This window comes from Microcaecilia unicolor, chromosome 11 (genome assembly GCF_901765095.1).
Source record: "Microcaecilia unicolor chromosome 11, aMicUni1.1, whole genome shotgun sequence".
Lineage (NCBI taxonomy): Eukaryota > Metazoa > Chordata > Amphibia > Gymnophiona > Siphonopidae > Microcaecilia > Microcaecilia unicolor.
Window position 1 is genome coordinate 77,010,680 of NC_044041.1, and position 21,414 is coordinate 77,032,093.

The 21,414-nt window shown below is 44.5% G+C and overlaps 1 protein-coding gene across 1 annotated transcript in view; it reads left to right on the plus strand.

The window, feature by feature from the left end:
* Positions 1–21,414, plus strand: part of LOC115480737 (semaphorin-4E-like) — a 141,417-nt gene that overhangs the window by 74,457 nt on the left and 45,546 nt on the right. Inside the window, exon 6 of the mRNA XM_030219608.1 lies at positions 15,558–15,657. Coding sequence (XP_030075468.1) covers positions 15,558–15,657 — 100 coding nt within the window. The remainder of the gene's footprint in view (positions 1–15,557; positions 15,658–21,414) is intronic.

A 21,414-nucleotide genomic window follows, 5' to 3' on the forward strand; every position in this document is an offset into this window, starting at 1 on the left:
AGTGGGATCCCGGACCACCAGCCAGGCCCCGAGATTCCTTCAATCAATCCCGGCCAAGGGGGGAGAATCCCAGACCAAGATTGGAGAAGGATCAGTGTGCCTATTGTAAGGAAAGAGGGCACTGGAAAGATGAATGCCCCCAGAGGCGCCAGGGACTGAGAAGGGGACCAGGAGATCGAGGAAGCCGAGGCCGAGTTCGAGAGGGAAGATATGAGCCTCCTGAATCTGACATCATCGGGATAGCCGAGATGGCAGAATGGGACGAATAGGACAGACCGGGTTCCTACAAACTGGGCTCCCAGGAACCTATGGTCAAGTTAACTATAGGGAGCCGCTCAATTCCATTCATGATTGATACAGGAGCTGAACATTCTGTTGTGACGGAGCGATTAGCGCCTGTGTCTGGAAAAACTGTCCGAGTGGTGGGTGCCACGGGGGTGCAGAACCGGAGGCCCTTCCTGACAACCCGTAGATGCCAATTAGGCTCACACATAGTCACTCATGAATTCTTGTATATGCCAGACTGTCCAATCCCTTTGTTAGGTCGAGACCTGCTGTCCAAGCTTAGGGCCCAAATTTCCTTTGACTCTGATGGCCAGACTTCAGTCTCCTTTCGGCCCCCAACATCCAGCCCTAAGGGTATACTGAGTTTCTGTTGCCCTCTTGAAGAAGAATGGCGGCTGCATCAGTCGCAGGGCCAAGTTGACCTACCCCTGGCAGACAGCTTTCAGGTCAGAGGGGTATGGGCAGAAGATAATCCCCCAGGGTTGGCCCGAAATATTCCTCCTGTACATGTAGATTTACTTCCAAGTGCCCGGCCAATCCATCTTCGCCAATACCCAATTCCCAGAAAGGCTCTGGAAGGGATCCAAGCACATTTGAATCGTCTGTTATCCCATGGAATTATTCGTCCTTGCCAGTCTCCATGGAATACGCCACTATTGCCAGTTCAGAAGCCAGGGACTGAGGACTACCGGCCAGTCCAAGACTTACGAGTGGTCAACAAATCCACTATTTCATTACACCCTGTAGTGCCTAATCCATATGTCCTGCTAGGATTGATACCTTCTGGAGCTACCCATTTCACAACACTAGATTTAAAAGATGCCTTCTTTTGTATTCGGGTGGCCCCCGCCAGTCAATTGCTTTTTGCCTTTCAATGGGAAAACCCAGTAACAGGAAGGAAGCTTCAGTATACATGGACCCGCCTGCCACAGGGGTTCAAGAATTCCCCCACTATTTTTGGGACAGCCCTAGGACAAGACCTTAAGACTTTTAAATCTGAGCCTTCCAGGCGAGTTTTACTCCAGTATGTAGATGACCTCCTGATTGCAGCAGTGACCCAGGAAGAGTGTTTTGAGGCTACTAGAGAATTGCTGGAGCTACTCTTGGATGCAGGCTATAAGGTCTCACGCTCAAAGGCCCAACTTTGTCAGTCAGAAGTGAAGTATCTGGGCTTTTGCATTTCCCAGGGAAGTCGGAGATTGGATGCTAGTAGGAAGCAAGCAGTAGCTGCAATTCCCCCACCCAAGTCCAGAAGGGAAGTTAGGGAATTTCTGGGAGCAGCTGGATTCTGCAGAATTTGGATTCCAAATTTTGCATTGATGGCGAAACCCCTATACCAAGCCACAAAGGGGGGTGAAAAGGAACCATTTGAATGGGGATCTACTGCTCAACAATCTTTCATTGCCATAAAGAAAGCCCTACTCCAAGCCCCTGCGTTAGGCCTTCCTGATGTGGAGAAACCTTTCTCATTGTATGTCCATGAGAGACAGGGGGTTGCTCTGGGTGTGCTGACCCAGATGATGGGATCCTGGCAGAGGCCTGTTGCATACCTGTCTAAACAGTTGGATGGAGTGGCTAAAGGATGGCCAGCCTGCATGAGGGCCATTGCAGCAACAGCCTTACTGGTCCAGGAAGCTGATAAGTTGACCTTGGGGCAAGAACTGGTTGTTAAAGTCCCCCACGCAGTTCTTACCCTCATGGAGTATAAGGGCAACCACTGGTTTACAAATAACCGTATGGTTAAGTACCAAGCTAGTTTGTGTGAGAATCCACGGATACACCTGGAAACAGTGGCTACATTTAATCCTGCCACTCTTTTGCCAGCATCTGAGGGACCACCAGATCATGACTGTATCCAAACCATGGATGAAGTGTATTCCAGTCGACCAGATCTTAAAGATGTTCCATGGAGGGACCCAGATGTAATTTATTTCACAGATGGAAGCAGTTATGTGGAGAACTCCAAGCGACTGGCAGGCTATGCTGTGGTGACAGAAGACAAGGTGATAGAAGCAAGGGCCCTGCCCCAAGGAACTTCAGCCCAGAAAGCAGAACTTGTGGCCCTCATACGAGCTCTGGAGTTAGCAGCAGGACTGGTAACCAACATTTATACTGATTCCAAATATGCCTTCACAACTCTACATGCTCATGGAGCTTTGTATAAGGAAAAGGGACTCATAAATGCTGCAGGCCAACCTGTTAAGTATGGATCTGAAATACTTCAGCTGCTAGAGGCTGTGTGGGCCCCTAAGAAGGTAGCTGTCATTCATTGCAGGGGACACCAAAGAATAGATACTCCAGTGGCCCGAGGGAACCGCCATGCTGATCGGGTGGCCAAGGAAGCTGCTCGAGGACCCCCAGCAAGTACTGTGACCCCCCTGTTCCAAATCCGACTGCAAGAATGGACGCCTATATATACCCAAGTGGAAGAGAAATGGGCTCAAGAAGAAGGTGCAGTAAGGAGACCTGATGGTTGGTTACATCTCCCTGATACCAGAGTTCTGGTGCCACGCCACCTAGCTTGGCCTGTAGTGTCTCAAGCTCATGACCTATCACACTTAGGGAAAACAGCACTAGCCCGCCTACTCAGTCGAGTAGTGGTGCTGGAAGGATTGGATAGTCTGGTTGCCACTGCCTCTGCCCGATGTACTCTCTGTGCCCAGAATAATGCCCGCCAGGGACCCCGTATTCCACCAGGAGTTCAGTCTAGAGGACTAACACCCTTTGAGTCCCTAGTTATAGACTTCACAGAAATGCCCAGGAGTGGTAGGTTCCGATACCTCTTAGTCATGGTCTGTACCTTTTCTGGGTGGGTGGAAGCATATCCTACAGTCACTGAGAAAGCCACAGAAGTAGCTCGAGCCCTCCTTAGGGATGTCATCCCCAGGTATGGACTGCCCCTTGCCATAGGTTCAGATAATGGTCCCGCCTTTGTTGAAGCTACACTTCAGGCCCTGTCCCGCGCATTGCGCATTACCTGGAAATTGCATTGTGCCTACCGTCCCCAGAGTTCAGGGCAGGTTGAGCGAGCAAACAGAACCTTGAAAAATAGCCTAGCAAAGATTTGTCAGGAAACCCAATTGAAATGGCCACAGGCACTGCCACTAGCCCTCTTCCGCCTCCGATGCACTCCAACTAAAGGAACAGCCCTTTCTCCCTTTGAAATTGTGTATGGGAAGCCCCCAGCCATTTTACAGGGAATTAAGGGAGACATAGGGATTTTAGGGTCTGCCCAGGTGCAGGAGCAGGTAGCCCTCCTGGGTAAGATAATTTCTGAGCTTCAGTCTTATGTGAGAGAAATAAACCCTGTCCCCTTCCAGGCTCAGGTACATTCCTTCCTGCCAGGGGATAGAGTTTGGGTGAAAGACTGGAAGCTCCAGCCTTTGGGGCCCCGGTGGAAAGGACCTTTTACTGTTTTGCTTTCTACCCCTGCAGCTGTGAAGGTCGCAGGGATTACTCCATGGGTCCATTGGTCTCGAATTAAGTCTGCTGACCAGACTGAGCCCAGCACGGATCAGACGGAGCCTAAACAGTGGAGAGCAGAAAGTGATCCAGCGGAGCCATTGAAGTTGCGCTTGACCCGAACCAAAGAATCTACTAGCTGAAAAGAAGGGTCAACTGCATACTGCAGGAGCGGCTGAACTTTGGCTTCATACTGAGACTCTTTCTTGCCTGATTCTGGCTTTCTTGGAATTTGAAAGCTTGATCCTTATCAGTTGAGGGTCTATCCCAACTGGTATAAGAACTCAAAGACTGAGAACATTATATGAGAGTAATCTGTGATTAGCACAGACTGTTGAAATATTACTGCTTAATTAGTTTGCTGTATTTGTTTTAGATTAGGAAGAAAGAAAATGTTAGTAGTTTGGATGCTTTTGTTGTTTTCTACTCCTTGCCTCCTTGTTCCTAATACCCCAACTCGCTCCAACCTTTGGTTACACTCTGTCCAGGAACTAATTAGCCAGGCAAAGATTACTTCCCCTTGTATTGTGTGTTCCCGATTTTCTCCTTATACCACAGATGTTCCAGCTGTTCCTGTTCCTGTGCAACTCCCAGCTCTTATACCTCCCTACTTTTCGAGTTCAGGTCCTTGGAGCCAGGATTATACTTGGTGGTCCTTTTATAATGCTACTTCCCCCTCTGACTCTTCTCTAAGGCCAGTCTTTACGTCTTCCTATCCAGCTTCTGGAGTGTTTTGTTTAACAAGAGACATCTCAACTGTTCTTCCCATTCCCTGTAACTATACTAATGTTCTCCCAGAGAAGGAGGAACCTGTGTGGGTAGTTTCTCCAGGTACTCCTATGTGCCCTATTACCATACCTGTAGATTATGACCAGGGTGATTACCTGGCTCCTAACTATACTACTGAGAAAACTATAGTGTCCCATCCCATTTTCTACTTTCATAAGTCCCCGGGGTATGAAGGGGTTGCATCATATGAGCGGTCTGTTACAATTGGGGATTGGCACCTATGGTGTACAAAGTCTCCATTTCTTCTTCGTTCCCCCTGGGATAGGGGCTCGCATTATGGGCATCCTAATCTCCATCCTGTGCCTACATTTATTGGGAACTTTCGTCGCCCTCTCCTTGGTCATTACTGGCTCTGTGATAATGTCCTCCACATGATTCTTCCCTCCACGTATGATTTTTGTGTATTGGTAACCTTGAATTATTTTCCTAAAGTTATTCCTCTTAAGCCACCATCCCCGCATCGCTCTAAGCGAGAGGCTTTGTCCTTACCTTCCTCCGTTGCCACAGAGGATGAGGCGATTGAATTAGCCCTCCAGTATATTAATTCTACTTATCCTCTGACTAAAAAGAGACTTGTAGCCCTTTCTGCCACGGCCTGGATTCCAATTGGAGGCCCGGTAGCGGGTATTACTGAACTAGGTATGGCTACTCGGAGACTTCAGTCCCTACTTCATGTTTTAGTTCATGAGTTGAATGTGGTAGTCAATGCATTGCAGGATCAAATTAATGAATTAAGTATAGTTTCTCGGTATAACCGTATGGGCCTTGATTATCTCTTTGCAGCCCAGGGTGGCCTCTGCACAGTGCTAAATTCTTCAGAGTGCTGTACTATTGTCATAAATAGGACGCATGTAGTTAGGCATGCCATGGATAAAGTCCTACAGTTGGCCAGCCTTAATGTGGAGGATTACCGAGGAGGATTAGACCTTACCTCCTGGTGGTGGTCTTTGACCTCCTGGATACGTCCCTTGTTCATTTCCCTAATAGTCTTAGTTTTAGCAGGGTTTTTGTTTTGTTTCCTGGCCTCATGTGCTTCGGCAGTATGCCGTCGGACCTTAACAAGTAGGGTAATGGTGGTTCATAAGTCTATTCCTAGTTAGGACCACTATAATCTCCAGAGTCTGAGTTGTGAGACTTATCTCTGCATAAGCTGATTTTAGTCTCAAAGGGGGGAATGAGGCAGTGAGCAAAAGAAATTGAATAATTCTGAGAAATCATATGAAGGGTTAATTTTGTTTAAAGGTGCTCAGATATTATTTTAAATTCTCAGTTCTGCTAGCAAGTGAAGGAATGTTATCTGGTTTAGGTTATTTACGTTTGCCGGGCTGGGTTAGAAAGGTCAGAGACAGGAATTTCTTTCAACCTTGTGAGTGATGGATTGCTAAGCAAACACATGTATTCTATTATGAGCCGGTATATAGCAGGCTGTTTGTTTAGGATTAGTTTAAAATGCTTAGAAGAAATACTGTTTAGAGAGAGGCAATAGATTAGTATTTACAAGTTTTTGATATTTAGAATATGTCTTATAAGAAATACTGATTCTGTGTAGTTAAATGTAGAATACCTTTTTAAATCTAATGTTACTCTCTGCTGTATTTGCAAGGACTGCAGTGAAGAGGTCAAACATGTGTTTTGACTTATCTGCAGTTCTGGCTGGTTCAATGTATAAGCTGATAGGTGAACGAGGTCAGGGCTAGTTAGCTCTCTTCTCCTTGATTAATTATAAGCTAAGTGTAGGACTGGCCTCCTGAAAGAAATAACAGACCATAGCCGTATGCTATTAAATAAGATTAACTTTTGACCCCTTTAATGAATGCCAGAGTCCAGTAAGCAATTTAAGCTATAGATGAGAAATCAATCATGATGAGAAGATAAGAGTTCTAGTGCCATATTGTTTGGCTTGAGGGGCCCCAGGTTAGAGGTCAGTTTGAGGAATACCAAACCTATGTAACTGATATTTCAAAAGTAATGATTGGTTGAGGCAAGGTGACCAATCTATTCCTTAACCAATTGGGAGTAAAGGGGGCTAGGCTAGGAGGAGGGCTTAGGACCCTATTTAAGTGGGAGAAGAAGCAGTTTATGTCAGAAGGAGCTCAGAAGAAAGAGAAGGACAGAAGGAACAGATAGAAGAAGGAGAAGACACAGAGAGCTGAGAGAAAGACACAGAGAGCTGAAAGAAAGAGAAGAAGAGACTTAATGCTGATGTCCTGCTTTGTTTGCTGGCAAATAAAGAAGATTTCTCTCTCATTCTGGTGTGTGCTGTCTGACTCCTGAAGTATCACAAATTCCTATCTCAATTCCTGCAACAATACCTGTAGGTTGCTCAACATCCTACAACTGGCCAAATAGGGTTGATAGACTGGGGCACTCTTGGCAATAGATGCTAATAAGATGTTAGATAAGGTACAATGGCAGTACCTGTTTGCGGTGTTATGAAAGGAGGGGTTTCTGTCATAATTTGTGGGTTGGAATTCTGTTTTTTAATTCCTCTCTCAGCTCCTCATTAATGGGGCACTGTCAGCTTCCTTCTTGATCCACAGTGGGACATGGCAGGGGTACTCCATTTTTCCTACATTGTTCAATCTTGCACTGGAAGCTCTGACTCTTGTTTGATCAAAGGTCTAATGGTGGAGGGAACTGAACACAAGCTATCCATCTATGCAGTTGATTTGATTTTTTAAAGAGATGTTAGCGGCAGTGTTGATAGCCTTCTTTGAAGATTTTGGCCAGGTCTTGGGTTATTGGCTAAATTTTGCCAAGTTGGCACTGTATGTTCTAGGGGCGTGGCATATTTTGCCTGCTATATTGCACAGGATTCACAGAGTGTCATCCTTAAATATATTGGTATTTGGGGGGGGGGTTGATAGCAATAAAGGGAGGGATCAAGATGATGAGGGAAGCTTTATATGCAAAAAAGGAAGGGGGAAGAATTGCTGTTGGAATTGCAGTAGAGATGTTATCACTTGTGTAGCTGAAGATGCTGGAAATGGTATTTGGCTATATTGTTTTGGAGAGTACAGTTTACTATTGTATTTTCTTGCCTTTTTCAATAAAATATCATTTAAAAATATCTTAGTATTAATATTCCTTTTTGATTTCAGGATTTGTACGAGGTCAAATTGACATTCCTTGTAGTTTTAGTAGATGCCTGAAATAGGAAGTGATTTGATAGATATAATGGAGCGAATCAAAATATAACCTTGTGTAGTAAAGAAATTTGAAAGTAACTCTCGCGTGTACAGGAAGCCAATAAATGTTCATTTAGCAGATTGATAAACTATCTATTATTTTAAAGAATACATTCATCGTAAAGCAGTATTTTGGATTGATTGAGGCTTCTTAAATATTTGCTTAGAACAAAGTAAGCAAATGATATTACACTAATCCAAAAAAATTAATATGAGAGATTGTACTAGTAAATGAAAATGATTCTGATCAAAATATTTGCATATCCGATGGAGATTTTGCACTACAAAAAAAGATCTTTGAGTCAAGATGGTGACCTGTGACTTCAAAGTATCACAGTCCTACTGTGACCTAAGGGCCGACACCATCCCCAAAAAGCCAGCTGTAGTAGATGCGTCCTTTCTGGCATCCCAGGAGTACTGCAGGGCCATGTAGGCACGCCCCTGACATCTCCCTGGCCCCACATGTTGCACGTATGACGCTGACATTCACGTCATCATGGTGGGGCATTTAATTTCCCCAAGCTGGAGCCTTGGAGTCTTCATGTCTCACACTGCAGTGTTCCTGAGATGCTGAAGCGCTGCCTTGTTCCTGCCAAGTTCTCACACTGCCTTGTTCCCGAGGCGCTGCTTTGTTCCTGAGACACTGTCTTGTTCCTGATTGGAGCTGCCTGATTTCTGTTCTTCACGGGAAGTCGCTCTCCTGCTTAGCCGGAGACTCATCTACCACAGCTGTGGTACTGTGGACGAAGGGCTCACTACACCGATCATAACACAAAGTTAGTCTAGAGTCAGGTAAGTTACTCAAAATTCTAATTGTAGGAGAGAAGGGATAGACTATTTAATTGATTGTCACACTGTTTTCCTCTTCTGTTGGAAAATTACTAATAAGCATAAATGTTGTTTTCTCTTTGTTTGGTTAATACAATTTCATCCAGTTTTCCAACATGTCAATAATATTCTGTATTAGGTGAGTGCATGGAGAGCAAAGAATCAATAGGAATTAACACAGTTAAATCATCTGCATGTTATAAAGACAAACACACATTATTTCCAAAAGATAGCCAAGAGAATATACATAAACATTAAAGAGAATGGGGGATAAAGGGAAAACCTTGAGGGACGCCACAAAATTAGTCCATTTATCTGAAAGTCTATCATCTATTTTAACGCTACATGAACGTTTTGTAAGACAACCTTGTAACCAATTATGGACTTGACTGACAAAACCCATATTCTCCAAAGTGTATAATAGAATATTGTGATCTACTAAGTCAAAAGTGCTTGATAAGTCAAATCATAATATCAGAGCCTTTTTTTCTTCACTCAGCGAATGACGGACATTATCTAATAAAGAACAAATAATCATTTTGGTTCTAAAAGATGACCTACAACCGGACTGGGAAGAGTGTAAGATATCATGTTGGTCTAGATAATCTGTTAACTGTAGAGCCATAAGTCCCTCCAGAAGTTTAACAAAAAAGGGATAGATGCTATTGGTCTGTAATTAAAACTTAACTCCTCTGTTTACTAAGCTGTGTGGCAATGCCGACACAGCACATTCAAAGTAAATGGGCTGTATCGGCATTAGCGCACAGCAGCCGCTAGCCCAGCTTAGTAATCGGGGGGGGGGGGGGGGGGTAAATGTCTTGGCCCTTTACAGTTTTTCATGATTGGGGTGATTATGATTTCACCCAACAGTGCAGGAAACCACCCAGCAGCTAATACTGTTTCTAACCAACATAGTAATAAACCCTTAAAATGGCAAGAAGCAGTTTTTAGAACATATGGTGTACAAGTATCCAGTGCAGAGTAAGAAATAATATATCCTATATAATAAAATGCACCGCCAACATTCTGAAGCCGAGAAAGTGAAGCCTTGAAGCCTTGAAGCATTGCTGCAATGTTCCAGAACTACGTGTCGTCAATTGAGGAGATGGAGACTTACAGAGCGCATGAATGCTTCAAGGCTTCACTTTCTCGCACACACACACACTCACTCTCTTTCTCTCACATGCACTCTCACACACAGACTTACACACACACTCTCTCACTCTCTCTGTCTCTCTCTCTCTCTGACACAAACACACACACACACACACTCTGTCTCTCTCTCATTCTCTCTCACATACACACTCCATCTCTCACCCACACACTCTCTCTCAAACATACACACTCCGAGAAAAGGGGGGCATGGAACACGCTGGGGAGGGGGTCATGGAGCCCCCCCCCACACATACACTCACTCTCTGTCTCTCACATACACTCTCTCTCTCACACACTCTATCTCTCACACGCACTCACACACACACTCCATCTCTCACACACCTTTCTCTTTCACACACACACACACTCTTTCTCTCTCAAACACACACACTCCGAGGAAAACCTTGCTAGCGCCCATTTCATTTGTGTCAGAAACAGGCCTTTTTTCCTACTTTTTTATAAAGAGAATTTACAGTAGATCGAGTTTTAGGAGAAAATTCCTTCCAAAGAAATCTATGGAGAGGAGGCACAGAGTGGTCAGGTTGCTTCAGTCCCTGAGTTGAGTGATCAACTTCACTAAGAGTTGTTTGTCTTCCTCTCAGTTCATCCAGTATCTCCAAGTTTCTTTGATATGTAGGAGGGGAGATTCCTTCCGGAGGCACGGCAGCTGAAGATTCGGTCCCAGGTGACAAGTCTGCTCCAACTAGCTGCTCTGAGAGTATGGGCTACATGCAAGTGCTTAGCAAAATGGCTTCTACTCTGGATGTACTTTCATGGGCAAGGTTTCACATGAGACCTCTGTAGTTGGCGCATCTCAGTCATTGGTCTCCCATGTTGGCCAACTGTTATTGCAGACTGCCTTGGATAGTCCAGGCAAAGTTCAGTGTTCACTGGTGGCTGTGCCAAGCAACCTGCGGAGAGTGACAGTGCCAGACTGGCTGGTAGTGATAACTGATGCCTGTCTTTCAGGTTGGGGGGGCACACTGTTTGCGACAGATGGCGCAGGATCTGTGGACACTGCAAGAGGTGGCGTGGCCAATTAAACTTCTTGGAGTTGAGAGCAGTCAGATTGGCCCTGCAGCCATTTGTGGATTTGTTGAAGGGCAAACCCATTCATGTTCTTTTGAATAATGTGACAGTTATGGCCTACATCAATAGGCAGGGGATACGAAGAGTGTGGCTCTGGCTCAGGAAGAGCCTTCTCTGTCAGTGGGCAGAGTCCCATTTCTACTTGCTGTCGGTTTATATAGTGGAAGTGATGAATGTGCAGGCGGATTACCTCAGCAGGAATCTACTGGATCTTGGGGGATGAGAGCTCTCAGAAGAGGCCTTTCAGATGATCTCAACCAAATGGACTCTCCAGCCCTGGATCTGATGACCACGAAGCACACCAAAGCTCTCAGATTCTTCAGCAGAAGGAAGGAGCGTGGGTCCGAGAACATAGATGCCTTCCCACTCCCTCCTCTATGTGATTCCTCCATGGCCAATGATAGGGTGCTCAATGAATCTCTCTGCACCAAGGGCTAGTGATTTTGGTGGTTTTGGATTGACCCAGGGGATGTCATCAGGCTGCAGATCAGCAGCCCCCTCTGCCTGCCATCCTGGACAGGACTTCTGGCATAGGGTCCTGTGCAAATGGAGGATCTCTCCCCTTTTTGTCTTATGGTATGGCGAGATTAAGAAAGAGAGGTTATAATGAAGAGGTGATCGCTACACTTTTCTCAAGCATGGAAAAGGTCCACTTCTGTAGCATATGTGAGGGTTTAGAGAACTTTTGAATTGTGGTATGTTTCCAGGGGTATTGCACCTTTTTTGGGCATGTTGACTTACATCCTTTCTTTTTTTTGCAGAATGGCCTCAAGAAGGGTTTGTCTTTGAGCTTGCTGAAGTTCCAGGTAGTGGTGTTAGTGTGTTTTAGGGAGTTTGTGCATTACTCTTCATTAGCAGTGCATCTAGATGTGGTTTTCTTCCTTAAGGGAGTTAATCACTTGCATCCCATCAGTAGGGTGATTTGTCCAGCTTGGAATCTTAACATGGTTCTTGCCTTTCAAAGGCCTCCATTCAAGCCTTTGGATAAGCTCTTCCTGAAGGATCTCACTCTGAAAACAGTCTTTCTGATAGTGATAACTTCTGATAGATGGGTGTCAAGAGTTGCAGGCATTGTTGTGCCAGGACCCCTTCCTATGTTTCACTGAGGCTGGGGGGGGGGGGGGGGGTGGGGTCATGATTAGAACAGTTCCTTCCTTCCTTCCTTCCTACCAAAAGTGGTCTCTAGTTTCCATTTGAGTCAGACAATTTCTCTTCCTTTCTTTTGCAGGGACGATTATCTAGAGGAGTTCCAGTCCCTTCAGTGTCTGGATTTTCATAGAGTTCTAATGAGATATCTGGAGGTCACCATTGATTTCAGGAGTTTTGACCATCTCTTTGTTCTGTTGGCCACAAAAAGGGTGACCAAGCTTTCAGAGCTACTTTTGCAAGATGGCTCAAAGGCGCCATTTCCTCAGCTTAACTCTTGGCAGGCAAGGCTGCTCCGTTCAGTCTGAAGGCGCATTCCATGAGAGCTCAGGCTACTTCATTTGAGGAGTCTCAATCCATTTCTATTGATGAAATTTGCAGGTTGGTGACCTGGTCCTCTGTTCACACCTTTTCAAAGTATTACAGACTTGGATGTTTTGACTCAGGGTGATTTGGCCTTTCGGGCCTCAGTCCTTTCTGCTGGGATTGCCATGTCCCGCCCTACTTCATGACTACTTTGTTATATTCATTAGTCCCAGAAGGTCAATCCAGAGTCCCTCTCTGCTTCTGACGTCAGTTTAAATTTTATGCCTTTTGTTTGGGTGTTTCTTCATATTTTTTTCCTTTTGACTTGTGTGTTTTTGCCTCAAGTTTATTTGCAGATGCTTTTCAGAGCTACAAAAAAAATCATTGGTTTCGCTCCTACAGAGCGTTCCTCATTGCTGTTTGTTTCCTTGCAGTTTGTTTTGACTAAGTAGTCCTTTTTGGAGGCAGAAGAGTTCTTTGTTTATTGTCTGTCTATATACTGCTTTATTATCAAAAATACTGAAAGCAAGGCTACTATAGAGAGTACTATATGTCAGAGCTCTGGCATTCTCTCTATCTCCACCTGCTGGTAGATGGGCATAACCCGCAAATCTCTGTATTGATCTACTAGGACTGATGGAAAGAAAATTATCAGGTAAGAACTAATTTTTCCTTGCTACTGATATTGGAACGGTGAAAAGAAAACATAGAGGAGCGACTGCGAGGGTCAAAAATTTACATCAGGCATGGATGCTGTTCAAAAACACCATCCTGGAAGCCCAGGCCAAATATATTCCACGTATTAAAAAAGGAGGACGAAAGACCAAACGACAGCCAGCGTGGTTAAATAGTGAGGTGAAGGAAGCTATTAGAGCTAAAAGAAAATCCTTCAGAAAATGGAAGAAGGAACAGACTGAAAATAATAAGAAGCAGCATAAGGAATGTCAAGTTAAATGCAAAGTGCTGATAAGGAAAGCTAAGAGGGACTTCGAAAAAAATATTGCGTTGGAGGCAAAAACACATAGTAAAATTTTTTTTAGGTATATTAAAAGCAGGAAGCTGGCAAAAGAATCAGTTGGACCGCTAGATGACCAAGGGGTAAAAGGGGCGATCAGGGAAGACAAAGCCGTAGCGGAGAAATTAAATGAATTCTTTGCTTCGGTCTTCACCGAGGAAGATTTGGGTGGGATACCGGTGCCAGAAATGGTATTCGAAGCTGATGAGTCGGAGAAACTTAATGAATTCTCTTTAAACCTGGAGGATGTAATGGGGCAGTTCTCCAAACTGAAGAATAGCAAATCTCCTGGACCGGATGGTATTCATCCCAGAGTACTGATAGAACTGAAAAATGAGCTTGCGGAGCTATTGTTAGAAATATGTAATTTATCCTTAAAATCGAGCGTGGTACCGGAAGATTGGAGGGTGGCCAATGTAACGCCGATTTAAAAAAAAGGTTCCAGAGGAGATCCGGGAAATTATAGACCGGTGAGTCTGACGTCGGTGCCGGGCAAAATGGTAGAAGCTATTATTAAGAACATGGATTAATGAGACAAAGTCAACATGGATTTAGTGAAGGGAAATCTTGCCTCACCAATCTACTACATTTCTTTGAAGGGGTGAACAAACATGTGGATAAAGGGGAGCCGGTTGATATTGTGTATCTGGATTTTCAGAAGGCGTTTGACAAAGTACCTCATGAAAGACTCCAGAGGAAATTGGAGAGTCATGGGATAGGAGATTGTGTTCTATTGTGGATTAAACACTGGTTAAAAGATAGAAAACAGAGAGTAGGGTTAAATGGTCAGTATTCTGAATGGGGAAGGGTAGTTAGTGGGCTTCCCCAGGGCTCTGTGCTGGGACCACTGCTTTTTAACATATTTATAAATGACCTAGAGATGGGAGTAACTAGTGAGGTAATTAAATTTGCTGATGACACAAAGTTATTAAAAGTTGTTAAATCGCGGGAGGATTGTGAAAAATTACAAGAGGACCTTACAAGACTGGGAGACTGGGCGTCTAAATGGCAGTTGACGTTTAATGTGAGCAAATGCAAAGTGATGAATGTGGGAAAGAGGAACCCGAATTATAGCTACGTCATGCAGGGTACCACGTTAGGAGTCATGGACCAAGAAAGGGATCTAGGTGTCGTCGTTGATGATACGTTGAAACCTTTCTGCTCAGTGTGCTGCTGCGGCTAAGAAAGCAAATAGAATGTTAGGTATTATTAGGAAAGGAATGGAAAACAAAAATGAGGATGTTATAATGCCTTTGTATCGCTCCATGGTGCAACCGCACCTCAAATATTGTGTTCAATTCTGGTCACTGCATCTCAAAAAAGATATAGTGGAATTAGAAAAGGTGCAGAGAAGGGTGACAAAAATGATAAAGGGGATAGGACGACTTCCCTATGAGGAAAGGCTAAAGCGGCTAGGGCTCTTCAGCTTGGAGAAAAGGTGGCTGAGGGGAGATATGATAAAGGTCTATAAAATAATGAGTGGAGTTGAACGGGTAGATGTGAAGCGTCTGTTCATGCTTTCCAAAAATACTAGGACTAGGGGGCATGCGATGAAGCTACAATGTAGTAAATGTAAAACGAATCGGATAAAAATTTTCTTCACTCAACGTGTAATTAAACTCTGGAATTCGTTGCCAGAGAATGTGGTAAAGGCAGTTAGCTTAGCGGAGTTTTAAAAAGGTTTGGACGGCTTCCTAAAGGAAAAGTCCATAGACCATTATTAAATGGACTTGGGGAAAATCCACTATTTCTGGGATAAGCAGTATAAAATGTTTTCTACATTTTTGGGATCTTGCCGGGTATTTGTGACCTGGATTGGCCACTGTTGGAAACAGGATGCTGGGCTTGATGGGCCTTTGGTCTTTCCCAGTATGGCAATACTTATGTACTTATATTGCTCTGTGCATTGTCTGTCAATGTTAAATAAAAAGTAACCCCCCCCCCCCACTAAAACTCACTGTGCAAACAAGTGGTTGTATCAGTTCTGCAATATTCAAACAGCTGCACAGGACAGTGGCCTGAATATATTTTTTTATTGAACTCAATGAGACTTAATGCCACAAGTCCAGCATCAGCACATGCTCATCCATTGATGCATATAAGAAATTTTGTAAAATGTATGGTATAGTATGTGTATATTTGTTATTCAGATGATCTGTAGATTACCAAATAAAACAACTGTAGAAGATTCATTGACCTGAGGCACCTGGGGGGTGGGGGGGAGGGAGAATAAGGAGGGATGATACCTGGAAGTTAGCAGTTGAGCTTTTCTGATTTATGAAATTTACATGCAGACTGTCAACAACAGCAGTCTTCAGTTGGAAGGAAAACCGAAAGAGAGTCGGGGTAAATGTCCCTTCGAGCCAACGCTGAAATATTCTTCTCTTCTAGTTGGTAAGTCAAGTCAGTGCCATTTCCCATTTCACTTAACCCGTGAGAGCTGTTAACTTTGATTTTTCATTCAAAGAATATAAGGAACTAAGGGTAAAATGCTTTGGGGAAGGGCAAATGTTATTCCTTATAAAGCCAAGCAAAGCTGTTCTCAGTGCACAAGAGAAAGTACAGCTTGCAAGAGAGATCTCCAGACATGATAAAACATCTGCTGCTTTGCTTTCAAAATAATTGCCAAAAACACCTATCACATAGTTCTATCAGATGTGAGCTGCACTGTCTGCTGGCCTGATATTCCATACTTAACACAGCAACTTTTTCTAGCACATGTAGGATGAAGTTTTCTTTTTAATACTTTGACAAATTACTACAGAAGAACAATATAAAGCTGGTAGACTTTGTGTCATTCAAAAGAGCCTCAGTTCACCCCACCATGCATTTCTTTTCAAACGGCCAACTTTACCCTCTCCTGTATTCACTTGAATCTTTTCCAACTTTAAAAAGTGAGAAAGTCTGATTCTCATCAGTCCTGCCTCTGGCGCTGCCATCTTGAAAAATGGCAGTGCCTGACCTTCTGCAGTACATCCTGGGATGAATGGGGGAGGGGCAGTCGGTCTGACAAATAAGAGAATTGTAGACTACCATCCTAGAATGCACAGTGCAGGGTCAGGCACGGCCATTTTTCAAGATGGCAGTGCCAGAGGCAGGAATTGGTGGGGGCAGGAGTAACCTACACACCGGGGATTTTAATTTTTTAAGTCCGGGAGAAAGGGAGATTAGGTTGGAGGGAGAGAAGGGAGCCACTAGACGTCAAGGAATTATTTTTTGAAGTTGGGGGGGGTTGGGTTGAGTTGAGTTGGGGAGGGGTCACTAGACTACTAGAGATTTTTATTTTTAATTTCAGGAGCAGGGGGTCGAATTTAGTCGGGTTGGTCGGAGGGGGTAACAGAGAGGGGGCCACTAGACACCAGGGACTGATGTGGAAAGGGGCAGGGGGAGTTGGATTGGGAGGAGACAAGGGATGCTACTAGACACCCACTTCTCTCAACCAACCCTTCTATACCATTCCTGACCTCACAAAAAACTCACATTGTGCATGCATCTAAACCCATTTTTTTCTCTGTATTGCTGCAGATTGGTAATGACTGCATTACCATACATTGTATTGCAATGTATGGTCATGTTTGCCCCATGAGTTATTATTTATTTATCCATTCTCAACCCCTTTTTTGCATTGCTTAACTATTAACTTTCATGTAAACCCCGCGATAACTCTGCAGTTAGGCTCACAGTAGCTTTTTGCATCGGACCCCACGTGCATTTCTTATGAGAGAATTGCCAACTCCTCCCATCACTCCCCAGCATTAAAAAGTAGAAGAGTTGGGGGTCATGTGTTGTCATGAGTTTCATCAGATTCTCTACTAAAATCAACATTTTATCAGTTCCCTCCACGCACCAGTCTCTTAGTACAGACGTTACTTAAATTGGAAAGAGAGGTACCTCGAAGGGTGCTGTTTGTTGGAAGGAAGTAGCTTATGGCATCTAAATTTGTCCAGAAAGAAAAGGAAAAAGTGAGGCCTACAGAAGTCAAGATGGCAGAACACCATAGCCCACCTAGCCCCTCTGACAGCTCGGCGTGGACCTCTGAAATCATGGCGGAGGTTATCGCAGCAGTTGAGGCTGCTGTAGATTAAAAAAACTTTAAGAACTGTATGATTAGGCAGAGGAGACTCATGAGCATCTGGACAATAGCCCTCTAATTCTATATATAGCGTGCAAATGAATTGTGCACATGCTTAATGAGCATTAGCACTGATAATTGGGCACTAACAATCAATTACTGGTGCTAATTGGCAATAATTGGAATTTACACACACATCTTTATAGTTTCTATTCTATAAGGATGTGCTCGTCAGGGCGTTTCTAGGATTTGTGCACAGTGTTATTGAATGCAGGGGATCTGCGCCTAATTTAGGTATGAGGATTTACACTAGGTTTCAGTTGGTGTAAATCCTGGCACGGATTCCAGCACTGAGCACTATTCTATAAACAGCGCCCAACTTGGAGTGCTTAGCATGCATTTTTTGGCACCCATATTTGGGCACTATGGCAAAACAAGGGACTTATATCTTTGATTTCTTATGCAAATGTATAACATATTTGTTCCCCAGTGCATTTCCCTTGTTTGGCAGCAGATGATGTCTGTCCTTTGTTTGTAAAGCTGTTGCAGAAGTGACCATTTCTTCCCTCCTAAGCTCTGAGGAAATGTAACCTGCACTGCTGTTGGCCAGAGTCCCCTCAATGTTAATGCTCTGGGCTCTGAGGTTCAAAATCCAGCAAGAATCTGCTGGAAATCTGTAGCCTCAGAGAGGGAACGTGGAGAGTAAGAGCCTCTTAACTGAGACCCTATTCAAACCTGTAAGCAGTTATATTTTTTCTGAACTCCCCAGGAATTACTAAGGTAGTGAATAAGTGTTTAGTTAGTTTTATGTTGATACCTGTCTAATTTACCTGTTTTTGTTTGGTAAGTACACCCTATTCCTCCGTTCACTGTTCTACCTTATTCTGCTAATAAACCTATTAGTTTATTAGCTCTGTTGTCCTGGACTGACTACGAATTCTGGTGTTTATGTACTTGGTCTGTGGGTGCTTTCTAGGAACTGTAGGACCCCTGGGATTGTGGCCCCAGTGTGCTTAGAAACCACCGGGGAATTAACTTGCAGGTGGGAGACTTGCCCAGAGGCAAGCGTAACCCAGTTCAATGGGGGGAAGGGTATGCCAGTGTAGAGCATGCGCCCAGGTGCAGGTGGTCCTGAGCAATGCTGGGACAGACCCTTTTGGTAGCCGCAGGGTTAGTCCCTGGTGAATGCTAGATTGCCCAGATAATCCCAAGCCTGCACCGAAGCTGGCAGCTTTTGTGGGTAGCTCCAGTCCCATGGAGGAGGCCTACACAGCAGCCACAGCACTAAAAGTTACTGTCCATTCATCAAGCAAGGAAGCAGATGGGTTTCCACAACACTACAGCACCCCAGTAACTGTGAATCAGACACAGGTGGCTGGGCTTGTGGACACTGGCTCTAGCATGACTTTGTTATGACCAGAGCTAGTGCCAGAGAATGCTATTCTTCCAGGGCACACTGCAGATGTAGTGTTAGCCAATGGATCCAGAGAGACTGTACCCGTTGCTTGAGTACACCTGGATTGAAGTACCAAGCCTGGATACAGAGAACTAGGAATAATGAAGAACATGCCTGTACCAATGCTGTGTGGAACCAACATGGTTCCAATGAACATTACCGTTGATAGCAGAGTCAGCGTTTTCGCTATGGTGACCAGTAGTCAGGCATAGGTGACCCAACAAGTGGAAGCAGCAGGAACCACATCTCCAGTTTCAGATCCCAAGCCCTACCAAGTGGGACCAGCTGACCAAGCGTCAGGAGAAGGTGCTCCAGTGCTTCCAGCAGAACCAGTTCCTGAGGTGACTGAAGCCGTGAGTATGGGACAACTTGACTTATTTGACACACCTATTGATCAGACTGTTGACCCTGGTTTGACAGAGTCACCAGCAGAGACCTTTCTAGCTATGGATACCAATACAGGACAGAGACATGCTTTTCAGGAAGCACAACATTCTGACCCTAACCTGGAAGCCCTGTGGCAGAGGACTGGTCAGCCAACTGATGAGACTTGTAAAGACCATATCCTATGGATAGGGGACTTGCTGTATAGAGAGACTGATCCCATTGATCTGAACAGGCCCTTGACAGCAGGCAAACAGCTTATAGTGCCCAAAGCATATAGTGAACAGCTCCTGCAGATTGCACATGACATTCCATTAGCAAGACATCAGGGGGTGACACGCACACGCATTAGATTGACATAGAACTTCTATTGGCTGGGAGTATCTTGAGCTGACTATTGTCAAACCTATGATGCGTGCCAGAGAGTGGAAAAGCCCCAAGATCACCCCTGAAGCATTTATCTTTTATCAGTGAACCCTTTGAGAGGATAGTGGTGGATTTAGTGGGGCCTCTAGCTGTCCCTAGCCGAACTGGGGGAAAGTATATACTGACAGTGGTGGACTTTGCTACCAGATATTCTGAAGTGGTAGCCTTATCCTCAGTAGATGCAGAGAAAGTTGCCACTGCCCTGCTAGAAATATTTTCCTGGGTAAGATAACCACGACAAATACTCCCAGATCAAGGGACACAGTTTATGTCTGAGCTGATCCAGAATCTGTGGACACACTGTGAAGTGAAATCTGTCCGTACCACCCCATATCACCCTGAAACTACTTGGTTGGTGTAGAGATTTAATGGGACATTAAAGCATATGTTAGACTGGGAGACCAGGACTGGGAAAAGTACTTGCCCTACCTACTGTTTGCATACAGTGAAGTATCCCAGGAGTCTACCGGGTTCTCCCCATTCGAGCTGCTTTATGGCCAGAGGGTGAGGGGGCCCCTTGAGCTAAAAAGAGTACCTTGGGAAGGGAAAGTTGATGCCTCTGACACCCCTGTAATTGAATATGTAGTCAGTGGCGTAGCTAGGGTAGTTGACACCCGGGGCTGGTCATTTTTTAACACCCCCCCCCCCCCCGAAATCCAGTACTAGGCATACCAAGAATACAAAACACTCAGGACCTATAGAGCAATTCTACCATACCATAAGCAGTAATTTGTATGAGTCACACAAGGAAAAGGAAAGCATCTTAAACACTACAGTGAGCACTAGAACATCAATTCACCTATTGTAAAATGAAAACAGACAGATTAGTACAGATCGTCGATCCTGCACAGTCAATGCCAACCGAAAGCCATGTCTTTTTCACAAATACAGATACACCCTAATCCACTATAGAATAAGTAATCATAAACTTTCTATTTAGACAAAAATTAAACTGAACCCCCGATGCCAGACTCTGCATACAATGCAACACCACAGAAACAGAAAATGTCCTCTAGTACTGTGCAAAATATAAAGACAGCAGATGTAAATTTGAAAAAACTAACAAATACCAATCACCACTTTACAAATTAACAAATAGAAATAAAACAAATAATATCATTTTATTGGACTAATACATTTAGCTTTCAGAGGCCAAACCTCCTTCCTCAGGTCAATTCAGTATAGTACTGTTACAGTGTCCTATCCTGACCTGAGGAAGGGGGTTTTGTTCTCCGAAAGTAAAATGTATTAAAATTAGTCCAATAAAAAGATTACCTTATTTACATGTTCTATTATAAACATTTATTAGCACAGCTACAATACTACTTTATCCTAAAGCAAAAAAATAAAAATATATATTTACAGTTCGTTGTCTCTGGTTTCTGATTTCCTCATCTTTTCACTGTCTTCCTTCTATCCAGCATCTGTCTTCGCTCTCTCTCTGCCATCCAGTGTCTGCTCTCTCTCTCTGCCCCTTCCATCCACTGTCTGCCCTCTCTCCCTTCCATCCACTTCTGCCCCTTCCATGCACCATCTGTCCCAATCTGCCATCTCTATCTCCCCCTTCCATCAACATCTGCCCTCTGTCTCTGCCCCTTCCATCCACCATTTGCCCCAGTCTGCCCTCTTTCTCTCTTCCCTTCCACCCACCATCTGCCCTTTCTCTCTGCCCCTTCAATCCGTCTGCCCTCCCTCTACCATCCATCCAGGGTCTGCCCTCCCTCATGCTCCCCCCTTCTATCCCCCCTCTCTCTCTCTGCCCCCTCTTTTCAGCCCCCAGTTCCAGCCCCCTTATTCCACCTGCCCCTAGTTC